This window comes from Gloeophyllum trabeum (assembly GCF_000344685.1).
Source record: "Gloeophyllum trabeum ATCC 11539 unplaced genomic scaffold GLOTRscaffold_00013, whole genome shotgun sequence".
NCBI classification, from domain to species: Eukaryota; Fungi; Basidiomycota; class Agaricomycetes; order Gloeophyllales; family Gloeophyllaceae; genus Gloeophyllum; species Gloeophyllum trabeum.
Window position 1 is genome coordinate 1,075,726 of NW_006920422.1, and position 22,220 is coordinate 1,097,945.

General features: G+C 53.3%; 8 protein-coding genes across 8 annotated transcripts; 4 read left to right on the forward strand and 4 right to left on the reverse strand.

The window, feature by feature from the left end:
• Positions 1–3,352: 3,352 nt before the first annotated feature.
• GLOTRDRAFT_18552 (fungal hydrophobin) lies at positions 3,353–3,718 on the forward strand (the record flags this gene model as incomplete). Its single annotated transcript, XM_007870952.1, has 3 exons — positions 3,353–3,525; positions 3,582–3,628; positions 3,681–3,718. Coding segments are annotated over 3 exons (258 nt in total), but the record flags the coding sequence as incomplete, so codon positions are not given.
• A 3,109-nt stretch (positions 3,719–6,827) lies between these two features.
• On the reverse strand, positions 6,828–8,334 carry GLOTRDRAFT_24291 (uncharacterized protein; the record flags this gene model as incomplete). The annotated part of the gene is made up of 2 exons (XM_007870960.1): positions 6,828–7,267; positions 7,317–8,334. Coding segments are annotated over 2 exons (1,458 nt in total), but the record flags the coding sequence as incomplete, so codon positions are not given.
• A 1,768-nt stretch (positions 8,335–10,102) lies between these two features.
• Positions 10,103–11,222, forward strand: GLOTRDRAFT_80583 (protein-L-isoaspartate D-aspartate O-methyltransferase; the record flags this gene model as incomplete). Its single annotated transcript, XM_007871290.1, has 6 exons — positions 10,103–10,269; positions 10,334–10,401; positions 10,478–10,517; positions 10,611–10,887; positions 10,951–11,129; positions 11,193–11,222. The coding sequence occupies exons 1-6, from the start codon at positions 10,180–10,182 to the stop codon at positions 11,220–11,222; spliced, it is 684 nt and encodes a 227-aa protein (XP_007869481.1). The 5' UTR covers positions 10,103–10,179.
• On the reverse strand, positions 11,011–12,874 carry GLOTRDRAFT_80586 (protein prenylyltransferase; the record flags this gene model as incomplete). The annotated part of the gene is made up of 7 exons (XM_007871291.1): positions 11,011–11,129; positions 11,193–11,481; positions 11,544–11,587; positions 11,645–11,927; positions 11,996–12,430; positions 12,479–12,593; positions 12,751–12,874. 6 exons carry the CDS (start codon positions 12,872–12,874, stop codon positions 11,433–11,435), a joined length of 1,050 nt encoding a protein of 349 aa, XP_007869482.1. The 3' UTR covers positions 11,011–11,129; positions 11,193–11,432.
• A 158-nt stretch (positions 12,875–13,032) lies between these two features.
• Positions 13,033–14,707, reverse strand: GLOTRDRAFT_112251 (RNA-binding domain-containing protein). Its single transcript, XM_007871292.1, has 6 exons — positions 14,613–14,707; positions 14,348–14,554; positions 14,135–14,288; positions 13,484–13,586; positions 13,329–13,425; positions 13,033–13,273 (listed from the first exon to the last, which is right to left on the reverse strand). Exons 1-6 carry the CDS (start codon positions 14,631–14,633, stop codon positions 13,217–13,219), a joined length of 639 nt encoding a protein of 212 aa, XP_007869483.1. The 5' UTR covers positions 14,634–14,707; the 3' UTR covers positions 13,033–13,216.
• A 101-nt stretch (positions 14,708–14,808) lies between these two features.
• GLOTRDRAFT_101269 (uncharacterized protein) lies at positions 14,809–16,499 on the forward strand. The gene is made up of 6 exons (XM_007871293.1): positions 14,809–14,981; positions 15,045–15,174; positions 15,243–15,377; positions 15,442–15,506; positions 15,579–15,744; positions 15,797–16,499. The coding sequence occupies exons 1-6, from the start codon at positions 14,895–14,897 to the stop codon at positions 15,808–15,810; spliced, it is 597 nt and encodes a 198-aa protein (XP_007869484.1). The 5' UTR covers positions 14,809–14,894; the 3' UTR covers positions 15,811–16,499.
• Positions 16,500–17,167: 668 nt separating this feature from the next.
• Positions 17,168–17,732, reverse strand: GLOTRDRAFT_140683 (uncharacterized protein). Its single transcript, XM_007871294.1, has 3 exons — positions 17,641–17,732; positions 17,499–17,583; positions 17,168–17,434 (listed from the first exon to the last, which is right to left on the reverse strand). The coding sequence occupies exons 1-3, from the start codon at positions 17,705–17,707 to the stop codon at positions 17,365–17,367; spliced, it is 222 nt and encodes a 73-aa protein (XP_007869485.1). The 5' UTR covers positions 17,708–17,732; the 3' UTR covers positions 17,168–17,364.
• Positions 17,733–20,784: 3,052 nt separating this feature from the next.
• Positions 20,785–22,160, forward strand: GLOTRDRAFT_117710 (uncharacterized protein). Its single transcript, XM_007871295.1, has 2 exons — positions 20,785–21,003; positions 21,067–22,160. The coding sequence occupies exons 1-2, from the start codon at positions 20,828–20,830 to the stop codon at positions 21,935–21,937; spliced, it is 1,047 nt and encodes a 348-aa protein (XP_007869486.1). The 5' UTR covers positions 20,785–20,827; the 3' UTR covers positions 21,938–22,160.
• Positions 22,161–22,220: the final 60 nt, after the last annotated feature.

Consider the following 22,220-nt stretch of genomic DNA (forward strand, 5'->3'; position numbering starts at 1 on the left):
TCCAGCGTTGTCTTACTTGACGGCGGTACAGCACTTCTGTGTCGTAGGCGCTCCTGGGATACAACGGGCGGATGGAGGAACCGGTGATACCATGAATAGGAAGCTTTTATAAGTATATTCCCGGCTGATGATACCCAGGATATATGCACAGACGCGCGTTAACCGCGGCGGTGTCTCCGCAGCGCGAACATATGACGATGCTGGTTTCGCACCTCAAAGGTAAAGGTCGTTCGGAGAAGCGGTACGCGAGCGTCCCAACATAGCACCCTGGCGTAGAAGCGGTTCGAGGCGCTACATCTTGTTCCCGAGCATGGCATAAGTGCTCTGCTGGAGAGAAACTTGAAGACAGAAATATGAACCTACGCACGTCATTGAAAGTAAGCTGTACAGTGAGAGAAAAGAAGGTTCTGCCGACACTCGCACCGATTGTGTCGCTCGGGCGTCTCCACTTCCCTTGGGTCCCATCAAGTATCAATCCATATTCAGATGGTATCCCTTTCGCCGACAGACGGATATACAGCACAGACGATCATGAACATGAACCTACACAGGGCATGGCAAGTGAGCAGTTCTGTGAGCGATCAGGGGGTCTCGCCGACACTCATACTGACTGTACCGCTCGGGCTTCTCCGCCTCCCTCGCGTTCCCTCAAGTATCAATCCACATTCCAATTGTATCCCGTTTGCAGACATTCGAATATATCAAAGAGGATTCAGGCTTGAGATCTACGCGATAGCGGGAACCCTCTCGGCTACAGGAGTTCGCCGATCAAGTATCGCCCCTACGTAGACGCATTCGTGACAGAGAGGTACTGACCCTGCCTCGGCGGGACCACTCGGATGAAGACAGCGATGACGACAATATGGGCGAGGAGGACGGAAAAGCTTCGGGGCGCCGTGTCCTGGTCACGAGAAAGGCTTAAGCGCTCTCCACTGCGACAGCACGGCACAGACATCTGATTAATACTAGGGTAAGTGTGCAAGACGGTGAGAGATACGAATGCCTCATCGGCGCGCACGGCGAAAGTAAAGGTCCTTCGGAGGGGGCAATGCGAGCGTCCCGACATAGCGCCCTGGCTTGGAAGGGATTCGAGGCGCTGCATCGTCATCATGAGGATGGCATAAGCGCTCTGCTCGATAGAACCTTGAAGACAAATATCAACCTAATCGACGTCATTGCGAGTAAGCTGTACGGCGATAGATACGAATGCCTCGTCGGCGCTCATACTGAACGTACCGCTCGTGCTTATCCGCCTCCCTCAGGCTTCGTCCCGTATTAATCCGTATTCCGATGGGCTCCCTTCTCTGCGGATAATGAAGACTATTCAGCCCTGTGGTATGGCCCAGCCTCGCCCGTGCCACCGGATAGAGACAACCCCACTGGCAATACGGGCGAGGAGGGAAACGGGAGCAGGGAAGGTAGATCGATCGACAGCACGGCCCGTTAGGGAGGTTCGTGGTCATGCTTTCTCTGTCTTCAAGCAAAGCCAATGTTTCCGTAGCAAATATGCAGACGTGTACATGAGTCTGTTCATTGGCGAACACTGGCAGCGGATAGAGACATTTTGGCCGGCGTATTTCCCCTATTTATTCGTAACAAGCACCACAAGCATGGGCTGTACACAAAGAGTGGTCGACGTTGCACTCTCTATCGACAGTCGACATCCACACGCGTATATGTCGTGACTTGCCACAAGTGGTTACATATCACTGGCACTACACTGACAGTGCAGACGCTCCTGGAATTCGGAGAGGAAGCTTATTATTATGCCGCAAGTCACGACGCACTGGATTGGATTGTATGATGCCGCATTGAGGCAAGTCATACGATGTACTTGGCCTGCGCGCAGATGGACAAGGTAGCGAAGTGACAAGGATGAGACACCGGGCACGGCCGGGAGACGGAGGCGCGGTAAGATGTGCGCACCCGGGCCCGGGCCGGCCCTGCTTCACCTTTTGGACTCACACCGGCATTATTTAGCTCGCTGGACCAGTCGAGCTCGAAAGTCTCAATATCAGGCCGCCATTGTTTACGAGCCCATGACCGTGAGTCAACTGTAAATGCAGGTAAGTCCAAGGACGTTGTTCCAACCTCGGCGGACGAGCTGTCGCGTCACCAAGCATCATTTCACGATCGACAGCGCCGGCGGGAAGTCTATCTGGATTCTCGACGTCAGCCCTTCGTTCTTGCAGTGCTTCGACGGACATCTATCTGAATGCTGAGGATCCCTCCGTGGGTGACGGCTATTCCGGACATCTGGCATCTATCAAGTCTAGCTGTCGGACATGTGAAGGGCTAACTGGCAGACAGATTCTTGGGCTCGGAAATGTGGGACTCGGATGCGACGACTGCATGCGTCGGGTACAGTACAGACGAAGAGCGTGCTAGACGGCCGTAGTCGGTTGTCTGTGGATCCCCATGGTTTATAAAGGCCATGCTTGCAGATGATGGCTTGCTTTCGTCGTATAATGCCACCAGCTGTGACCACGACGTCCGCGTTCACGGGCACCTTGAGGGCAGGTGAAGGGTCTGTACCTGATTCGCATACGAGGGCTTCTGTGGTTTCCCTTTCTCATGGGCCAAGTGTGCTGATCTGAGCCTGGACCCGGTGGCTTCTGCCTTGGCCAATATCGCGACTGCCAATTGTTGGAGTCCGCGGGCTCGATGTGCTCCTACGATACGTCTCCCCGCGGCGTCTTCCAGCCCCAAGCCCGCCCCGCAACGCCCGCCCCCTTTCACACCTCGACGCGTATAAAAAAGATCTAATCCATCCAGTATATCCCCCATTACCGTTCACCCCGGTTTTACTGTTTCTGTTCCTCTCGCGTCCAGCGCCCACCAGTCGTTCCACCACTCTCGTTAACTCTCAACTCTCAATAAAATGATCACCGTCGCGAAACTCACCGCCCTCCTCTCCTTCTCCTTCTTCGTCGCCGCGCTCGCCGTCCCGACCGGCGTGCCCACCTGCTCGTCTGGCTCCGAGTCGGGGTCGGGCGCTGTCTCCGGCTCTGGGTCGCTCTCGGGCTCTGGCTCGACCTCTGGGTCCTGGTCGGGTGCTGGGTCTGGTGGGGCCTTTGCGGGTGCGGGTGCTGGTGCCGGTGCATTTGGCTCTGCCGGTGCAGGCGCGGGTCCGGGCACGGGCGTGGGTGCAGGTGCCCCTGGCTCCGGTCCTGCCGGCGCTGGTCTTGGTGCTGGCGCAGGCTCCGACCCCGCTGGTACAGGCGCTGGCGCAGGCTCCGGCCCCGCCACTAGCGCTGTGTCCCCCACGGCCACCGGCCCTGCCGCGGGTTCCACCCCCGCCGCTGGCGCCGGCACGTCCTCTGGCAACGGCTCTGGGTCTGGCTCGGGCGTCTCGCAGTGCAACACCGGCCCCGTCCAGTGCTGCCAGAGCGTCCAGTCCTCTGGCGATCCCGGCATGACCCAGCTCCTCGGCCTGCTCGGCATCGTCCTCGACGGTCTGAACGTGCCCATCGGTCTTACGTGCTCGCCCATCAACGTAGTCGGCCTGGGACAGGGTGCTAGCTGGTGAGTACGCGTTGTGATGCTTGGGGACTCGGGGGCTGATTCGAACGGATTTTTAGCCAAGCCAACCCGGTTTGTTGCGAGGACAACTCGAGTAAGTGGCTTCGTTATGGGCTGGTTATCTCTGCTGGTGTGCTTAATCTCTGCTCGACTTACAGACTCGCTCGTCTCCGTCGGTTGCGTCCCGGTCAACCTGGTGGCTTAAGTCCATCACTGTGCAAAAGTACGTACCCATCAAGCACCGCCATACGGCCGACCTTATTCATGCATTTTTTTTTCCTCGGAGCAGCCTCATTTCGTTGAATGTCTCGAGCAAAAGTTGGTATTTTCTGGGTCACGGGTCTCTAGCGTTGTCGTTGTTGTCATCCGCACTTTCGAATGGTCTTTATCGTACTCTTTCGTCGCATCGCAGTTGTCATGTTTTTCGTGTTCGGCGCATAATACAACGTTTGTATGGGTTTTATACGGCCAAGTGGTCGCTTGGACACGGAAGCTCGACGCGTCTGGCTAATGAGACGCGTCGCGATCGAGAGATAGATCACATGATCATGACAGCTGCTAATGCATACTGACTGACGTCATAGGCCCTCGACTATAACGCGTCCCACAATAACATGCAGACTGTTATTCCAAGAGGGGTGCAAAACCAGAATTTCGGACACCGACCTCCAACTTTCCAGGACCCCCGGAAAGGGGGTAGGGGGGAGCCCCCCTTCCGTGTATAGACGCGGCGAACAGCGGCAGAAGCACGATTACACCCAATAAGGACGATCGCGATTCACCCATCGACGCGTCAATTAGCACGACGCGTCTCGAGACTGTACGAGGAACAAAGTGTTTCCAGCAGCAGAATGCAAGTAAACTGTCATGTATTAGCGGTGATGCTAAGATATTGATAATTACGATACGGATAAAAGTCGTTGTTATGTTATACGTTGTTTCTTCGCATTAGACTTCCTTCCACTGCCGCTCGCCGCGCGTTTGGGGACGGTCATGCGAGACGACATAAGAGAGGTGTTGTCCGTGGGGACTTCTAGTTTTTGCGGTATCTTTTCAGCCGGGATGCCAATTCGTCTCTCCTCTTCGAATGATATGAACATGTCCGAAGCCATCTTGACAGGTAGTGGGGCTCCATCCCCTACGCCAAAGCTTGACTCAAAGCCAGGATGAGCGGTGCAAATATGCTCAGTCATGTTGTACTTCCAGATTGCAGTCATCCGGTCAGGATGTTCTACTCTGCACCCAAGCTGGCAGAGTATTGGTGTGTTGGTAGAGGCTGTTGTGTCGGTAGATTTCAGGCTTGCAGCATAAGCATACTTCTGGAAATACTGGCAATTCGAGACAGCTTGTGGGTTCTTGTTCTTCCCCTTGGGCTTTGTCAGAAATACCTCGCTACAGGACGTGAGGCCAGAACAGCCACAAATCCCACAAGGCATACTGTCACCGACCTAGGATAGCATGATCAAGTTGTCATATGGGTAACCTGCCAGTGCGGCGACTATTGACTCACAGCTTCACCTGGAAAGTCTTCCATAATCCCTCTTAGTGCTTTCAGAACATGGATCCCGACATGAGCTCGGGCCTTGCTAAGGTCCATTTCAACATGGCAATGACAGCAGCGAAACTTCAGACGTGACTTGTCGCATTCAACTTCAAGGCGAGCAGACGCTTCATTGGAGACTAGAGCCGGGTTGCCTGCGAGAAAATGGCTCGTGAAGACATGTAAATCACTAGCTGAGAGAACACGCACCATTGTGATCCTTGTAGGGGAAGGATGTGTTAGTGCGAAACACGGGTAATGATGCGAGTGCTTTGTGGCGTTCCACAGATTCCCAGAGACGAGCAATCAGGATCGCCATCTGGGCATCGGTCAGTTCATATGTCAGACCAGCCGCATTGAGGTTCGAGAGGTCAAGTTCCGGGTTGAGAGATTTGAAGCGGCTCGAGCAAACAAGATGTGGATTGAGCAGCTCGCAAAGGTGGCTACAGACCTTGACTACCAGTGTCTTGCGGGATGTCTTTCCTGCAGGCGTCGGGTTATTCTGATTGAGTGCGAGTCGAGCGAAGTCGCCGTTCCATAGCCACGTATAAGGTGTATTTGCATTTTCTGATTCTGCCGGAACGTTAACTGAACTATGTGGCATATCCGAAGACAGGTCGGACACAGCAACAATGTTGTCCGGCGACACTGCCATCTTCATGCCGAGAACTTGACCAACTAGCTTGATCTTTGATACCCCGTGGCTAAGAGAAGCTCGCTTGGCCGTCTCGACAACTTTCCCATTCTGCTCGATAGCAATGAGCTTGAGAATGGCCACTGATACTGTTGACTCGCAAGCGATAAGCGTCACAAAGAGGTCTCCTGGGGTGATCAATCCCGGATCCAGGAGGTTGTCTGTGTTGAAGTTTCGTGGCTTGACATCCGATGTAAAGCAGCGAACCCGTAATAGCCGCTCATGAGACTTCCGTGCATAGTTGGGTGTAATCACCATCCGACAAATGGATGCTTTATGTATCTTTTTCCCATTGTGCTCTATCCAGGGAGAGACAACAGAGACATTAGCCGGAGAGGGAAGTGGTTCCTCATCAAGATCATCGAGAGCATCATCAAGGCTAAGGCCATCGGCAGAGACATCCTCTGTCCTGCAAGAGTCTGCAGAAACACCATCTATGACAACGCTGGCTGGTAGTACCCCAGCTGCAACGATTTCGGCGTCATCCATCTCGGTAACTATTGCCTCATTGTCATCACGAGGATCGCCCGCAGTTTCTTTGGGGTCTAAGGTAGTGGCATCTTGATCCGGTGTTAGAGATTCAGCAGGGATAGCTTGCGCACCAGATACCGGCTCAAGAGACCGGTCCAAATCGGTCGCAATGCCAGGGTAGTGTCCGTCACCGAATGGCTTAAGCATGTCAAGCTTCAGACCATCATTATCGGCATTTGTCTGAAATAGAGCATCAAAATCTTCAACAACATTGATCTTCTGCAAGACTGCCAGAGCAGCAGTGCGTCCAGAGGTCCAGGCAGACTCGAAATCCACGTTGTTAACAATAGCATTCCCCTTCCAGGCCTCTGGATTGAGGTGGTCAGCATGTGCAGCTCGTGCAACACCAAGACGTCGGCTTCCTTCGTCAAGTTCACGATTACGGACAAAGATGGCATCCAGGTCCACTGCTCCCGCAAGGCGATCAATCAGCTGTTTGAAGGTAAAGTTCGGGTTATGACCAATCTGCATACGGACACGTCCGAAGAGCACCTCAAGTCGATCATCGCCAGTAAGGAAGAGGAAGAATGGTTTTGTCCCATCAAGCTCTTTCTGCTTGGCTATACAGACATATATGTCATGGATGGTCTTCATCATGTCCCCGTAGAGCTGGTTAGGCATAAAGCTAACACGGTTTTGACGGAATAAGACAATGGCCATATGAGCATACTTGCTAAGTGAAGAAAGCTGCTGCTGGAGACTCCAGTCGGTCCTGATAAATGCATCAAGAAATGCACCAAATGTTTCACCAATGACCTCGATTATTTGAAGCTCCTGGAGATCAAGAGGGGAGAGTTCTGAGGGTGAAACAGAAGGTAATATGGAGACGGTATCTATGAGATCAATAGCACGGGGAACATCTTGAGAGTCAGCAGGGTTCATGATCTGTTGGACGCGATATTCAGTCATGTCCGGTGCCCGAAGGAGATGGCGAGCGAGTGTATCATTCTTGATGACCGTATTACCAACTTGTAGTCCATCTACAGTTCGTAATAGACGGGCAATGCCTTTAGACAAGAACATTGAGACAGTACCTACATGACAGAATAAGGCACATACGCTTCAACTCATGCTTCCAGTCAAATGTGCCAGTTACATCATCATCACCGACACAGAGGTTGAAACCAGGGAGACGTCCAAGATATTTATACAATACATGTCCGGGCTTGACAACATGCTTTGAGAACAGTTCATGGACCATTGCGCGCCGCCCGGCATCACCATCAGAGGCAAATGTCCAGATCGGCCCAAAATGACGTTCACCAACATTCTTCCACGCAGACAGGACCTTCTCGAGCAGAACTGCAGATTCTTGAGGTGTCTCCTTCTTGCAGGTAGGGGAAATCAAGACCGGAAACGCGCCACGTAAGTCAGTCCCGAAAGACCCAATGGCCATAACGGAAGCTTCCTTGCCGTAATGGACGGTTCCATCGGCGAGAGCGTGAGCCAGGGATTCTGCAGCCTCAAGGGAGGTGAGCCTAATGTTGACATCCTGAGAATGCTCACGACAAAGCCCCCCAACGCAATCAGCGTGAGGGAAGTAGCAAGCGACATTCTCTTCGTTGATCTCATCCCACATGATTGACATACCGGTATGGAACAGTTGCACCTTGTCCACTGGCAAAGTATCGATACGAGACTTGACAAGCTGTGCCATATTAAATTCTATTTCAGCCTCCTTTGGCGCACCAAAGCTGGGCATCAATTGAGTGAATATCTTCATGGTCCGGAGTCGCCTGATAGATGGAATAACACAGCGGTGACTCAGCGCGTACAGCAGTTTACGACCACCAAGCCGGTAAGCAAGGAGGGACATATCAGCATCAGCTTCTGTATAACCCCGAGCCTGGTAGATTCCTTCTAGGGCGTCTTGAACCTTCCCGACAATGCGCCCGATACTGCATTTATCCCTGATGGCCTGCCGTAGGAGTTGCTGAAAGCGTGGAACATCTTTCGTAGCTGCAAGCATTAGGAACCGCTTCCAGTCCTCAACTTTACTCAGGAGCCGGGCACATCTTCGCCCTAGGTCCAGCGTCTGAAGGGCAGATGCGTAAGTATCTGGTGCTAGCCTCAAGAAAACGGCTGACCTTCAGTTTCCAGAATGAAATTGTCTTGTCCCGGTCCTTCAACAGCTCTCGCAGCTGCAGATGCGTCAAATAGGAATGGTTCGTATGAGGTTGCGCATTTCGCGCCATATTCGCCAGCCGCCCGACTTCACCCTTGATCATCCCACAGTCAAAGCAAAACCCCCGGGAATCACTCAGGCTTTTAATACCAGTACAACTATCAGCACGTACACGAAACTTGACACCGTTCTTTTCGACTGCACAGAAGCTGTATCCAATAGCCTTGAGTGAGAAGCCGTGCCTCTGGAAGGGATAAGACTCGAAGAAATTATCTTCGGGCCAGTCCAGCTCGATACCCTGGCAGCAGTGCGATTGTGGTGAAGCATCCATGAGCGCAGCTACATCTCTATCTGGAATCGTTGCATACGTGCCTTGAGGGACGATATTTTCGCTATCAGAATCCAAGTCGCTAATTAGATATAATCAGTGAATCGTAATGGCTGATTGGCAAAAGATGAGAATGTACCTGTTTAACCAGGCTGGTGTTGCATTCTCGACAGTCCATGGAGTGATGTTATCCATAAAGACAAAGGGCAGAGGAGATCGAGAGGCTGTACTGCGACCGAGAGAAGTGCTGGACCCTGGGTGTTGCGGAAAGCATGTTTCCCGCCTCTCACGCGCTCGGGCAATCTCGGCTGTCTGGTCAAGAGCTTTACATTTCCTACCACGCTGATGGGTTGTAAGCCAGGTGGTGCTTCGAGTCGTAGCTCCAGTCCGGACCCATTTGTTGCAACGGGTGCAGCAGACTTCCCACTTTTTGTCAAATAGTCTCCAATGGTAGTTTTCAGGATCAGGCAGGAATTGGGGTGCATATATTGAGGCCAGCTGACCTGGGAGCTCAGACTCTTGAGTGTAGGATTGAACAAAGCTGTCGACTAGAGTCGGGGTAGGGCTAAGCGGCTGTTGGAATGAACCTTCTGTGACATGGGCAGGTATATGTGTTGGAAACTGATGATGCGAAGGGAGAGAAGACCAGTCAGCACTCGTATCATCCCAGCTAGGGATAGGCAATTGTGCAGAAGTGTTCGGAACATTTTCTCTGCGCCGGGGAGTACTTGGGCCACCGAGAGGACTTAGGGATGGGTCTGCTTGCCTCGCCTGCTCAGACACATGAAATAAGCAAGTTTGATGTCCAAAGGAGTCTTGCTCCAGAGTAAATGGGGAGGGCTGCAAGAAGTTACCTGGCTGAGAGCCATCCAAATGAGATGGCTCGGAAATATCAGTTTCGGCCCATGTCCCGCCAGTACAACTTCCTGGATCCAGATTAAATATGGCGGATTCCAGTTCGTAGTCCTCATTCAGCATAGTAGAATTTGAACAGCCCGTATCAGAGCCGAGAAGGGTTCGTCTTGCTCAATGCTCGCAATACACGGTGAGCGGCGCTATCCCGGTGGCTGTAAATTAGGGACGCGTACATGCACGTGACCCAGGAGCAGGCACGAGTTTATCTCAGAAAGCCTATACTCGCAGATATTCAGTTGAGGATAGACCTCAATTGCAAGGTACATCACAAAATCCGTATTACAGTACTACACGTCCTCATGATTTATTAGGGGGATATGGGACACATATCAACGGTGGCACAAGGATTCAGAGGAAACCGAGCAAAGAGCGTGGACTAGGACCCCGAACACACATATCACCCTTGTCCTAACACTGGTCGGTGTTCCCGATCCATATCTTGCACCCCTCTTGTGTTATTCACCTAACTGCCCAGCATTCGTTTACGCCGACTTTTGTTTAGCGCATTCCACTCTACAGCAAGGATGGCATGGAGATCGTCGGGATCGACCAACGCAGAGCTCATATCGAACATGCTGCGAAACGGCGTGTTCAACTCTGAGAGAGTGGCAGCTGTCGGTGGCTAGTCTCAGATCAGACAGTGCTGGCGAACTGACGAGTACTCGGGACACTGGGAAGGCGATGACTAAAGTTGACCGAGCCAATTATGTGCTCGACAAGGGTGATGCGTATATGGACTCTCCGCAGTGAGTGTTGTTGTTTGGTATTGATGTGGGGGGGGATGGGATGGCTGAGCGGGTGGGATTGGGATTGGGGTTGAAGGAGGATTGGGTATGGGGCGACTATTTCGGCGCCGCATATGGTGTGTGTGATTCCCTCAACCGTGTTCTGCAAGCGAAGGTAACACCGACAACCCCCCTGCTCACCCACCACCCACGCCCCGCCCCCCGCCTAGCACGCACACGCGGCGGAGACTCTGCTGCCGTTCCTCAGGCCCGGCGCGCGCGTGCTCGACGTCGGCTCCGGCTCGGGGTATCTGTGCGCGGTGCTCTTCCACCTCGTTGACGCGCCCGGATCGCAGGGGCAGGGGAAGGTGGTGGGCATCGAGCACGTCCCGGAGCTCGTCGAGCGGTCGACAGAGAATCTGAGGCGGGACGGGCTGGGGCGCGCGTTGGACGAGGCGCGCATCGAGGTTGTGGCGGGGGACGGAAGGGAGGGGTACGCGCGCGAAGGTGGGTGGTCGTTGTCCTGTTTTGGACGCGAGGGAGGGAGGCTGATGTGGGGGATGATGGCAGGCCCGTACGACGCGATCCACGTCGGCGCCGCCGCGCCCAGCATGCCCAAGAAGCTGGTGGAGCAGCTGAAGGCGCCCGGGCGGATGTTCATACCCGTGGGCACGAGCGAGCAGAAGATCGTGCAGGTGGATAAGGATGAGACGGGCGCGGTGACGGAGACGGAGTTGATTGATGTTATGGTGAGTGCTTTGTGTGTGGTGGGTGCTGAGGGGAGGCTGATTCAAGTTGATCCGCGTGGGTAGTATGTCCCGTTGACGGATCGGCCGCAGTGAGGGTACGTATGGGAGAAAAGGAGGAAAGAAGGTATTAATGTGTGTAGGAATATACGGCCGCAGAAATACTGTAACAGCGATGTGCTTTTTCGTCGCTACGGTCTTAAGTCGCGTCAACTTTCACGATGAATTGCAACAAAGATATATGATAAGAGATACAAATACATGCTGCCTTAAGACTGCCTTTCAAGATTCCGCCGCCTACACAACTCAAGATGTCTGCCCAGCCAACGCTTCCCTGATCCGATACTCCCAGTACCTACGCGATCCGAAAGCGTCAATGAGGGTCTAGAAAGTCTGAATGTTGGGATGAAAACGCACTTTTTCCGGATCGTATCGTACTCGTTCGCCAGGCTCTTCCATAGCTACGAGCGCCATCAGCAAACGCAAACGCATACTCATGACCGGTGTCAAGGACTCACCTCCGTAGCCTTCCGCACGCCCTCCCCACTCCCTTCCTGCTCGTACACATCCGCGAGGAACTCGATCGCGCCCACGCACGGCAGCTCCGCGCCCTTGCTCGGCAGCGGGTCCTCGAGGTCCAGGACGTCCTCCGCCTCTGCGTCCTCGGCGCGGGGGACGGTGTACGGCTGGACGAAGGAGGTGAGGGAGGAGTACGGGACGCGGTTGTGGTCTAGCACGCCGCGGAGGTAGTTCCACGCGGAGGCGTTGTTCGGCGCGAGGGAGAGCTTCTGTTTCGTGTACCTGCACACGCTCGTCAGATCCAGAAAAGCCCCTGAGAGGACGGGCGGAAATCAGCACACAGCACTCACGCGACCTCGCGCCGCACGACGCCCTCCCTATCCTCCTCGTCCGCGCGCACGCCCGAGCCGAACACGACGAAGAACCGATGATGCCACGCCGAGTTGTTCCGCACGTCCTCCGCGAGCATCCGCTCCACCCACTTCGTCTCCCCGCGCCAGAGCGCGTCCGCGTTGAAGTACGCGAGCAGCCACTGGCGGTAGCTCCACGTGTGGTAGTTCTTCGTGTCGACGTTCAGGCAGCGCGCGATGAAGTCGAGCTCCTCCTGGAGCTGCACGAGGTGGAGCGGGGAGGAGGGCGGCGCGGGGACGAGGTGCGTGACCAGCAGGCGGCGGTGGTGCCAGACTTGGTACGTCTTGAGGAACTTGATGCAGAAGACGTCCATGAGGCGCAGCTCGTCCTCGAAGCTCGCGCCCGTGGCGAGGAGGGTCTTGTAGCGGTACTGCCTGGGGGGACCATTAGTTTAGATGGGGCAGGAGGGGGGGGGGAAGTACCATGCGGTGTAGTGCGCGGGGTTCATCTTGATTATCTTCTCGGTCAGCGCGAGCACGCGTGGGCTCATCTCGCCAGCCTTGACGACCGCGCGGAAGTAGTCCGTCGCATCCTTGTCTAGGGTAGAGCGAGTTCAGGTTAGCGTTGGCGTAAAACAGCGTCAGGTAGCTGGGGATCATGGTCGGCTGTTGCAGCACAATGCCAGCTTAGATCGCAAGCTCGCCTCGCAGTTCCAAACATACTAGAGTTCCGGATTGAAGGCGAAACTACTCACATTCAGCAGTATAAAATATCGGCGCCAGAGGGTTCACGTTCTCATACTGCGGAACGGGGACGACATCCGCCCACTCTGGATCTTCAGCATACAACAGCGGCGGCGTGTCCGTCTGCAGGGCCATACTATAGCTCGCAGTTAGGCAGGAGACGGTGTGTGTTCACGTTGCAAAGTAGAGGAAAGCAGACAAGGCACTATGAAACAATAGAAGAGTCGCGGGCATGGCAGTTTGCATTCAAGCTCGAGACGCGCTGTGGCTATGACGGACACTGTCAATAATTAGGGCGAGCACTCGGGCTTGCATCGTAGGACATATATGCAACTCAATGAGACCCGGAGACGGGATAAATGTGCTTTACACATTCACAGACTGGAACTGAAACAAAGCACGGATCAAAAAAGGCAGAAGGGCATATTGTCCGCAGGTAAAGGGTAATGTACAACAGCAGACGGCAGGACTAGAGAATTAAGAAGCAGCCGGTGCAGCAGCAGCGGTTTCGGCAGCGGCGGTCGATGTATAGTCCTGTTACAAAAATGAGTTCCCGGTTCCATCGAGGCGGAAGAGCATAGAGACGTACCTCCATCTCCGCGTCCAGATCCGCCGCACTTTTCACCGGCCTCTCGTTCCTGCGTCCACCTCTCCCCCTTCCTCGTCCTCGTCCTCGGCCGCCGCCACTACGTGTTCCATTACTGTTAAGAATGGAACCAATGGACAGTGTGCATGATGACGCACCGAGGGACGCTATCAACTACACCTGCGGGTGCAACCCGCGATGCAAGGGTAGCAGGGACCGGCTTGGCCGGGTCCACGACAATTTCAATGCGCATGGGACGTTCTATCCATGTTTGTAGTTATTCGGGTTCGAGGTCGGATCGGGCGAGCAAAGAGGGTAAGGTGGTGTGGCGAGATATGATGTAGTATCGGAGTGTCGTCAGGAGTGCGGTAGGAAGTGCGTGGAGACCCAAGAGAAGAGAGAGAGCAGAAGCATCAGTCGCATGTTCGAGGGTAGGGCAGCGGAGAGGAAGGGGAACAGAATAAGCGCGCGCCGCAACGAATCCGAATCGTTACCAAGTCCATACTTGCTGCGTCTTTCTTGCCCGCACAGGATGGCCATATGACGCTTTTCGTGAGAGGCTAAAAGGAGTTAGGGTCGCCGTCTCCGGCCCTTTATACAACCTTCATCCATAGCCGCTCCCTCTTCCTGAAACTCCTGCCCCCTAATTATCCTCTGCTTTCTTCGAGCGTTCACCGACGGCCATATCGACCGCGGCAAAGAGCGAGCAGAAGCAGCAACAAGGTGCCGTTGGATGTTCGTCACGGCGAGCAAGATGCGCAAGGCGAAGAACGAGTCACGAATAGAAGTAGAAAGCAGCCGATACTAACTTCCGTCGATAAGCCGGTTATTGTACTGTTGGTACGCCTTGGTCGCGTCTCCCTTTCTCGTGAAGTGCACAGCGGCGACGCCTTTCGAGCGCCCCGCCGCGTCGTAGTGCAGCGTCACCTCGCGGCACGGGCCGACAGTTTGGTGGAACAGTTCCTGCGGCGCATTGCTCGAGATAAGGAATTGGTATGAGGAGAATGAGAGGCAATGCCAACCTTGATTTGCGCCTCGTTGACGTCCAGCGGCAAGTTCGACACGATAATCTTGTCCGCGGGAGGGGCACCTGCTACGGGTACAGCACCGGCGTAGCGGGCACGAGCGCTAGGGCTGACGGGTCCATTGCCTAGGATTTGAGCGCGCCCGCCAGGACCTCCACGGCGAGACGAACCGCGACGGATTCCGCGCGGTCTTGAGGCGATGATCTGGAGGAAAACCGACAATGAGCACCTGACTGTCCTGGTAGTAGAATACGCCGCTTACGTCGTCGAGTGATTTGTCCATGGCAGGCGAGCGTGTTGCAGTTTCAAAGTCGACGGCGGCGGTGGCACTGGCAGTTGCAGGGGACGTCGGCCAGGCGAGCGCGACGTTGGGGCGGAGCTGCAATTTCGTGCGCGCTTTCTCCCGTAGCCATATGCGGAAACCCCCTATAAGCGTGTTCTGCCCGCTGCTCTCAAGAGTCAAGTCGATCTTGCATCTGTAATGTCTCGAGGAGGACGCGGCGGAGGGCGAGGGGGACGTGGTGGGGGACGAGGAGGGAAGAACATGTTTGGTCCTGGTAATGCACCGCCCATGGGCCTCACATTTGCGGATATCCAGTCCCTCTCGAGGGAGGCTACTGGCTTGTACCCTGTATGTCTCCCTGATACATAACAGCAATCAAATAGAAACTGATTAAGATTATACCTGGAACAGCCCATGGATCCTATGCCCGTGCTCTCAGACTTTACGGAGGAGGAGATACAGATCTGTAAACTCCAGACTGGTTTCGCAGAGCGTCTCCGGAAGTCAGCATATTGTATCGTCGAGCCGACCAAGTCTACAGGTACGTCCAGCCACTAATCACCCTTCATATTGTCTTCAACGGACTCACTGTTACACCTCCATAACTAGAGCTCCCCCGGTACTCAGACAAGTATCGTCCCTCTCCCGCCTCACAGCCGACACTGAAGCGTAAAGACCTGCACCAGCCGTTCTTCCCACAGGAGATATTCGACGACTACTTCAACCCCAAACGCAAGAAGAAAAGTAAGCATCATCTGCACGCCTCTCTCTCTCTCTCTCTCTCTCTCACCTGACGTTCCTTGGAAAGTGACCAAGAAGACATCCGCTAAAAAGCTTAATCTGGACGAGATGGCAGATGAAGACGGCGACGAGGTGCGCTGGCTGTCTTACTCCCTCTTTCTCTTTCTCCTACTGTTCCGATGGAGAAGCTCAACTCTTCATCAGGACAAGACTGACGAGGACCGGTCGGACGCCGGCTCAGCCGCCCCAGACGAGGACTACGACGTCGATGAGGAGTACGACAACGATTACGCCGAGAACTACTTCGATAATGGTGAAGGCGATGATATGGACGACCTCGGCGGTGGGGGAGGCGATGAGGGCGGAGGAGGTAAATCTTTATCCTTCGTACTTGGACAGTCTAACTGATTTCGGTCTTCTAGCTGATTATGATTAGTCCTCGTGGGCTTCTCTTTTTGCACGCTAGCTCTGGCAAAGGTCATGGAATGCTTCATGGCGCCGCCCGCCCTCGTGGCGCTGCTTTCGTGGTTCTCCCTCCTGACAGGCTCACGAACGTCTATTGGCAAGAAGGTCTGCAGACCGTCTCCGTGCGAGAGACCCTACAGCAGGATGAGGCTCCTTCCTCCTGCACCCTCCTCCTAATATTGCTGGTCAGTGCTTATTCAGGGAGTCCCTGCCGACAAACATGTAGCGATTATTAGTTTCATCTCTTCTATACCCTCGAATTACTGAAGTATTTGATGTGTAGCATTATTCTTCGCAGTCATACACAAGCTTCTGATACAACAGGTATTACAATGCGTCCATTGACAGCCTCTTATTCAGAACCAATGTCACTTCCGTACGGCCATCGTTCCAACGCGCTCACTTGGAGTCGCCCTTCCAGGGATTCACCCAAATGATCTCATGGTGTCGGCTCCACTCCAAGAGATAACGTTTGACTGCCACCGAGCGCTCTCATCTACGATGATGAGGCTTGGGTTTCAGTCCATCATAGATCGGCTTCCTGACGGGAGCCAGAGAAATTCCAGTGCCTGACTCGAGGCTGACAAGGATGAGTGGCCCCTGCGAGGCAGTATCAGGTGCGAAGAGATTGCTTACCGTTCACCCCGGCGTGCGCTGCCCATCAGTCCACCGTTAACGTCTGACGGGTATGCCAGCTCTATGCTCGCTGGGCAAAGACTGAGAGCTGTCATATCGAGGGCAGGTATCGGTAAGTAGCAGGGATCGGTAAGTAGATTAGACGCAACGGGAGGATGTAGGCGTACCGTCTGTTAGACGACTGCATAGCGTGTTTGATGGGCCAAACTCGCTGAAGCGAGCGATGTCCATACTAGAGGCAGGGCAGGCCACTTGAGGAATTCTATCTCATGCAGGACTCTCACTATATATCTCCGAAGCCTTCAGGAAGCATAGCCTCGATGACTTGCTTGCACGCCTGCACTCTTTGCGAAGGGAGCAGATTGTCCGAGATGTCCGAGTCACCGCTGGCTGATCGCAGATTAGCCCGGGTGCACTTCCATCCGGATGCAACGCGGCCTGGGTTAAGGTGAATGGTGTGCTTCAGAAAGGAGTGTGTTAACCTCGGTTCTGTCTGGTGATTGGTCTCTGTAAGACATGGATTTGTGGCGCTTATCTCTCCTCTAGGTGCCCATTCCGTGGAGATGACAGTCGGATCTAGGGCAGCTGCTTATGGGAGGATATACACCCAACGATTTGCTTCTCAATCGATACGGTTGTAAATACTCAAGGTGAAACATTGACATGCGACTTATAACGGGTAGAGCGGCGGTGCCAACGATGCGACTCGTTCATCTATACTTGTCATCTCGGTCGCGAACGCCAGTCTCGGGTGATTCCTTGCACTGCTTGATTCTATTCTGAGTTCTTGGGACTGTTCAACCAGCCGATCCTCCTGACAGGAAGTTCACGACGTTGGAGAACGGCGTTCGCTCTTGGGCAACTAGCGTCCACGAGGCAACGGACAACCTCATTTCGGACGAGGTTTGTGTCCGCTGGGTACTGGCTTCCTAACGGGAGCCAAGCTGATACCTGTGCCACTGCGAGGGAATGAGACCGTCAGCTTTATGTCAAGGAAGTATCATATATCATAAGGAGGCTCACCTTTCACACCTGCCTGGCCCGAGGTTGGTTAACAGCTTGTCGTCTGTGTATTTTAACACTAGATTCACAGGCACTGGACTGAGGACTACGGTAGATCCAGAATGATCAGCACAGAAAGTGAGTGAGACGATTGCAGACATACTGTCTGATAGATTGGTCCATAGGGTGCCTAGCACCGACTGCGAGATTCCGCTGACGCTGACGCTCATTGTAGCGAAGGGGATGTGCGAGAATAGCTCAATTTCATCCAATGTGTCACAGTAAAGACCTTTCATTCGAGGGAATGCATGGCTGTTCAACCTATTCCCTCGCTGGATTTCTGACATTCCGAGGGTGCAGACGAAGGTGCGAGAACAGCCTTCATCTGAGGCTGTGTGTCTTACGGCCCTATGTTACCCACGTTTAAGTACAGCCATACCATTCAGACGACCCATCGCGTTGAGTAGTTGGCCATCGAGCGATGATCATCTGTCGAGGGCTGTGTCAGTTATTACCGGATTCTGATGGGACGGCACTCGAAGCACCTTAGGCAGGAGCGATTTGATGACATAATAACTTAGATAGCCCATTAATGTGAAGGACTTAAAGGACTAGGTAGGCTTCATCTGCCCGATGCTTCTCCCTTTAATCCAAATTTAGATGTATTCAAATGCGTGAGAATTCAATAACCTCTGCAGTTCATCGCCAGAGGCTCTTGCAGACCATCTCGAGATGGCTTGGAGACGTATCAGAAGAGGCAATTCTCCCTGCAACAATTCTGCATGAATGACTACCATGTTTTACCCACCACAGCTCAGGGTATGTGATCATTTACAGGGTGGGGATAGCTGTTATTCCGTCATAATATGATAAATATCAATTAGCTGGGTATCACACATCATTACACGGATGGGCATATCACGGGCAAATGCATGTATCCCCCAGTTTTTGCCCTAGTGTAGAGGAAACAAGTGATAGTACTGGAGACGGTTTGATCTCCAGCGTCGCAATTAATGTGGCGGTATACATATACGCAGCAGATGCATCACACCCATCTTCGGAGACAGCCGAGAGGGGCTCTCTGGCCAATCAGAGAACGAATAGCAATAAGCACCAATTCATTGATGTTATAGAGCCGCGGTTCGGTCTCAGAGGACATCTGTGGCAAGGGGGAAATCTATTTAAAAGACCCCCCAATACTCCCAAGCCGCGCCGATGCTCATTTCCCGCGGCGATGAAGTGCCGCAACCGGTGGGCGTGATTGTACACTCACTATGCACAAGACTCGTAGCTGCATACTGTACATTACATAGTATATCGTAGCGGCGCAAGCGCCAATCCCCGACTCCAGTCAGAAACCATCAAGTATTCCAGTACTAGTGTCTGGTCAAGTTGCGGAATGCCAGTCTTGACGCGTACGGACACATACACACTGGCAGTATCGATAAAGTCCTGTCTTATATCTACATCAGTACTTAAAGGGGCTTCCTCCCAGTTCCCGCTCAGAGATACTAGTCACATTTGTCAGCCTCACTTGTATCAATGCATCCTTTTATCGAATGCACTGCATCACTTTGACCTTTCACGTCAGGTGTGTGTGGGCAGTTGTCTTCAAGTCGAAACGAAAGTGGCGTCGGTCCGGTCGGGACGTTGCTTACATGAGGTTCTCACGGCGAGAGCGAGTTGTATGGTGGAGCGACCATTTCTTCCCGACAGAACCCTCCTCCCAACTACCGTGGGAGTCGGGGATCGAGTGTGTCCTGGCGCGGTTTCACAGGAAGAACTGGTCGCTTCTGTGTAGCTGGGTTTAATACTTATGAAGTGGTCTTATACAGCCTTTTTGACAGCAATTCGTGACCTATTGCATTCTAAATGTGTGAAGTGACCATCAATACTGGTTCAGCCACCGTATGAAATCCAGCATTTTTGGACAGACGGATGTTGAATCGCGCTAGCGGATGCCTCAGGCCATCCCCGGTTCTGCGATGTTAAGCAGACACATGGCAGGGGGTTCCTTGCAGGCGGGTAGCCTTTACTACTCACCAGCTTTGTCCTGATGCACCTATATTCTCCTCTAGCACAATTAATTACCGGTCAAACAGCTTTGGGGGAGTAGTGATACATAGATGAGTATAAGTAGTACATATATACAATATACAGGGCAGAGCAGGCGCAATGCAGACGATGGCTTCGTGCAGCCATCAGGATTGGCATCCACAATGGGATGCCTACCAAAAGAGGCAGGCGTGGGACCGCCATCAAGTGCATCAAGATCACGCTGTCCGTCCGACTCGGATGGGCGCCCGGCGGCGGCATCGGCGAGACATCAGCACGAAATCTGTTTGACATCCCCAACTTAGGCTGATGTTGAGACATCCCTACGGCCGGAAATCCATGTAAATGTGTATATAAATATATATATCAGCATCTATTAGCAGCCCCGTGCCAGCGTTCCAGCGCCATCGCCGGAGCCTCTCCATATAGTGCAGATACCACGCAATTCGGGCAGCCAGCTATTTAGGGACTGTATAGGGATACATCGGCCAGATGTGGTCTATCTAGTCCTTTAAGTCCCTCACATTTATGGGCTATACAAGTTATGATGTCATCAAATCGGCCCTGCCTAAGGTGACTCGAAGCCACAATACTGCCCTTGACGCCAGCCGTGGGAGAGTATCTTCGACAGATTACTAGACCATTGACGATACAGCCGTTTGCAGTTTGATGGGTCCATTTCTTGAAAATCATTTACAGTCGGACCATGTCGGAGAGGGGAATTCAAGTCCCCGAGGCCCCAATATCAGACCATGGACTTCTTTTAATTCCTGGGACGTCCCTGGCACCATGTCCGATACACTCCGACTATATGTGACTTTCTGAAGTGATGGCCTAACGATCTGCAAACGGCTGTAAGACAACTTCATGTGCCAGAGAGAGCGGTAGTACGCGTATCGACGCGATTAATTACAGCCGTTTGCAGATCGATAGACCATCAATTCAGAAAACCACGTATAGTCGGAGTGGGTACCAGGGACGTCGGAAGAAGGTAGAGAAGTCCAGATGGTCTGATCTCTGTCTCTCGGGGACTTGAAATTACTTCTCCGACGTGGTCCGACTGTAAATGATTTTCGAAAAGTGGGCTGTAATGAAGCGTGACAAGCGACGTGACTAGACGCGATTTTGGCTCGCCGCCGCAGCCCACGACAAAATCGACCGCATCATTATCGACAAGGATACCCTTCCTTCATACGTCGATCATGTCTGGCAACAATCCTTTTGATGTTGGTACTCAACTGTATTACGAAGATGGAAACATTGTCCTTCGCGCACAGTTCAGCGAGACCGGGCAAATGGCGCACTTCAAAGTGCATAAAAGCATACTGTGCATGTACTCGGATATTTTCCGCGACATGTTTGGGGTGCCAACGCCGGCAGACATGGATATGCATGACGGTGTACCAATGGTCACTCTCCCTGACGACGCACGAGACGTGAAGTCTTTCCTAACCTGCCTATATACTCCTACGTAAGTGCGCGGCTCTCAGAATCATCATGATGTTACCCGGTCTCATTTAATGTTGCGCTTCAGGCTAGACAGGAAGATATCGGCTGAGGGTGTTGACGTATTGTCCCCATATTGGAGAGGACTCTTGGACATGGCCACGAAGTACTTCGTTGAGCCCATCCGGGAATTTATCATCCGTGGGCTCGAGCATCAATATCCGACGAACTTGGAAGCTTGGTGCAAGCTGGACGAGAAGAGACAAGCGTTGTGCACTCTCTGGGCTAACCACTGCTCTCTCGACCTAGACGAATGCTACGATAGCATGGTCCCGGACCCAGCCACTGCCATACGTTTCGCAAAAGAGTTCAATATCCCGTCCATTCTCCCGGCTGCATTCTACGACTTGTCGACGATCGACCCTGAACTCGATTGGACGACCGTTCGGGCTGAAACTATCCTGAAACCCGGGCACACTGGTGGGCATCCTTACTCTGACGAGACGCTCGACGAGGATCCTCTCTTTAGGGGAGAACGCACCGCAAGATGGGATACACTGGACCAGGCAGACTTCAGGCGTCTCATGTCTGGTTGTGAGAAGCTGGGCTTTCTCGACATACAGAACATGATTGTGGACGCGGCTCCACGGGGCTCCTGTCACAACTTCCGCAATCCCGAGCAGTGTCAAGCCGCTAGGGTTGCCGGGGCGCGGGCGTGTCAGGCGTACCAACTAGACGGGACACTCCGATTCCTTCGTATGCTGGAGCGCTACGACCCCGAGGTAAAGGCCGAGTTGTTCCCGAATCTCTGCGACTTCTGTATGGGGAACATCCGGCTCGCTGCCTCTCGGAAAATCAAAGAGGTTTGGGTGGAACTACCTTCTGTCTTTCGGTTAGGTGATGAGCTCTCGGAGTGGGGTTCTGTCGAGAGGAAGGTCCTTGTGGATCTTGTTTATTAGGTGTTACCGCATGCTGTGCGGATCAGGCATCCCTTACATCCAAAACTCATGCACGGAATTGCCAAGGTCTGCATGCATCATCGATATATTCTGCGTCATTCAATCCTGCGCAGGTTCACCGACCCTTCTCGAAACCCGTGGTCTATGCGCACGCGCGTTCACCGACGCGTCTGACCTATACCTCTACTACTTTTAGTCTTCTCCATAATTCGAAACTTAAACCTCCTAGGCCTGTTAGGACATACTATGACTGTTGTCTACTATGAGCTACTCGTGGCTCTCC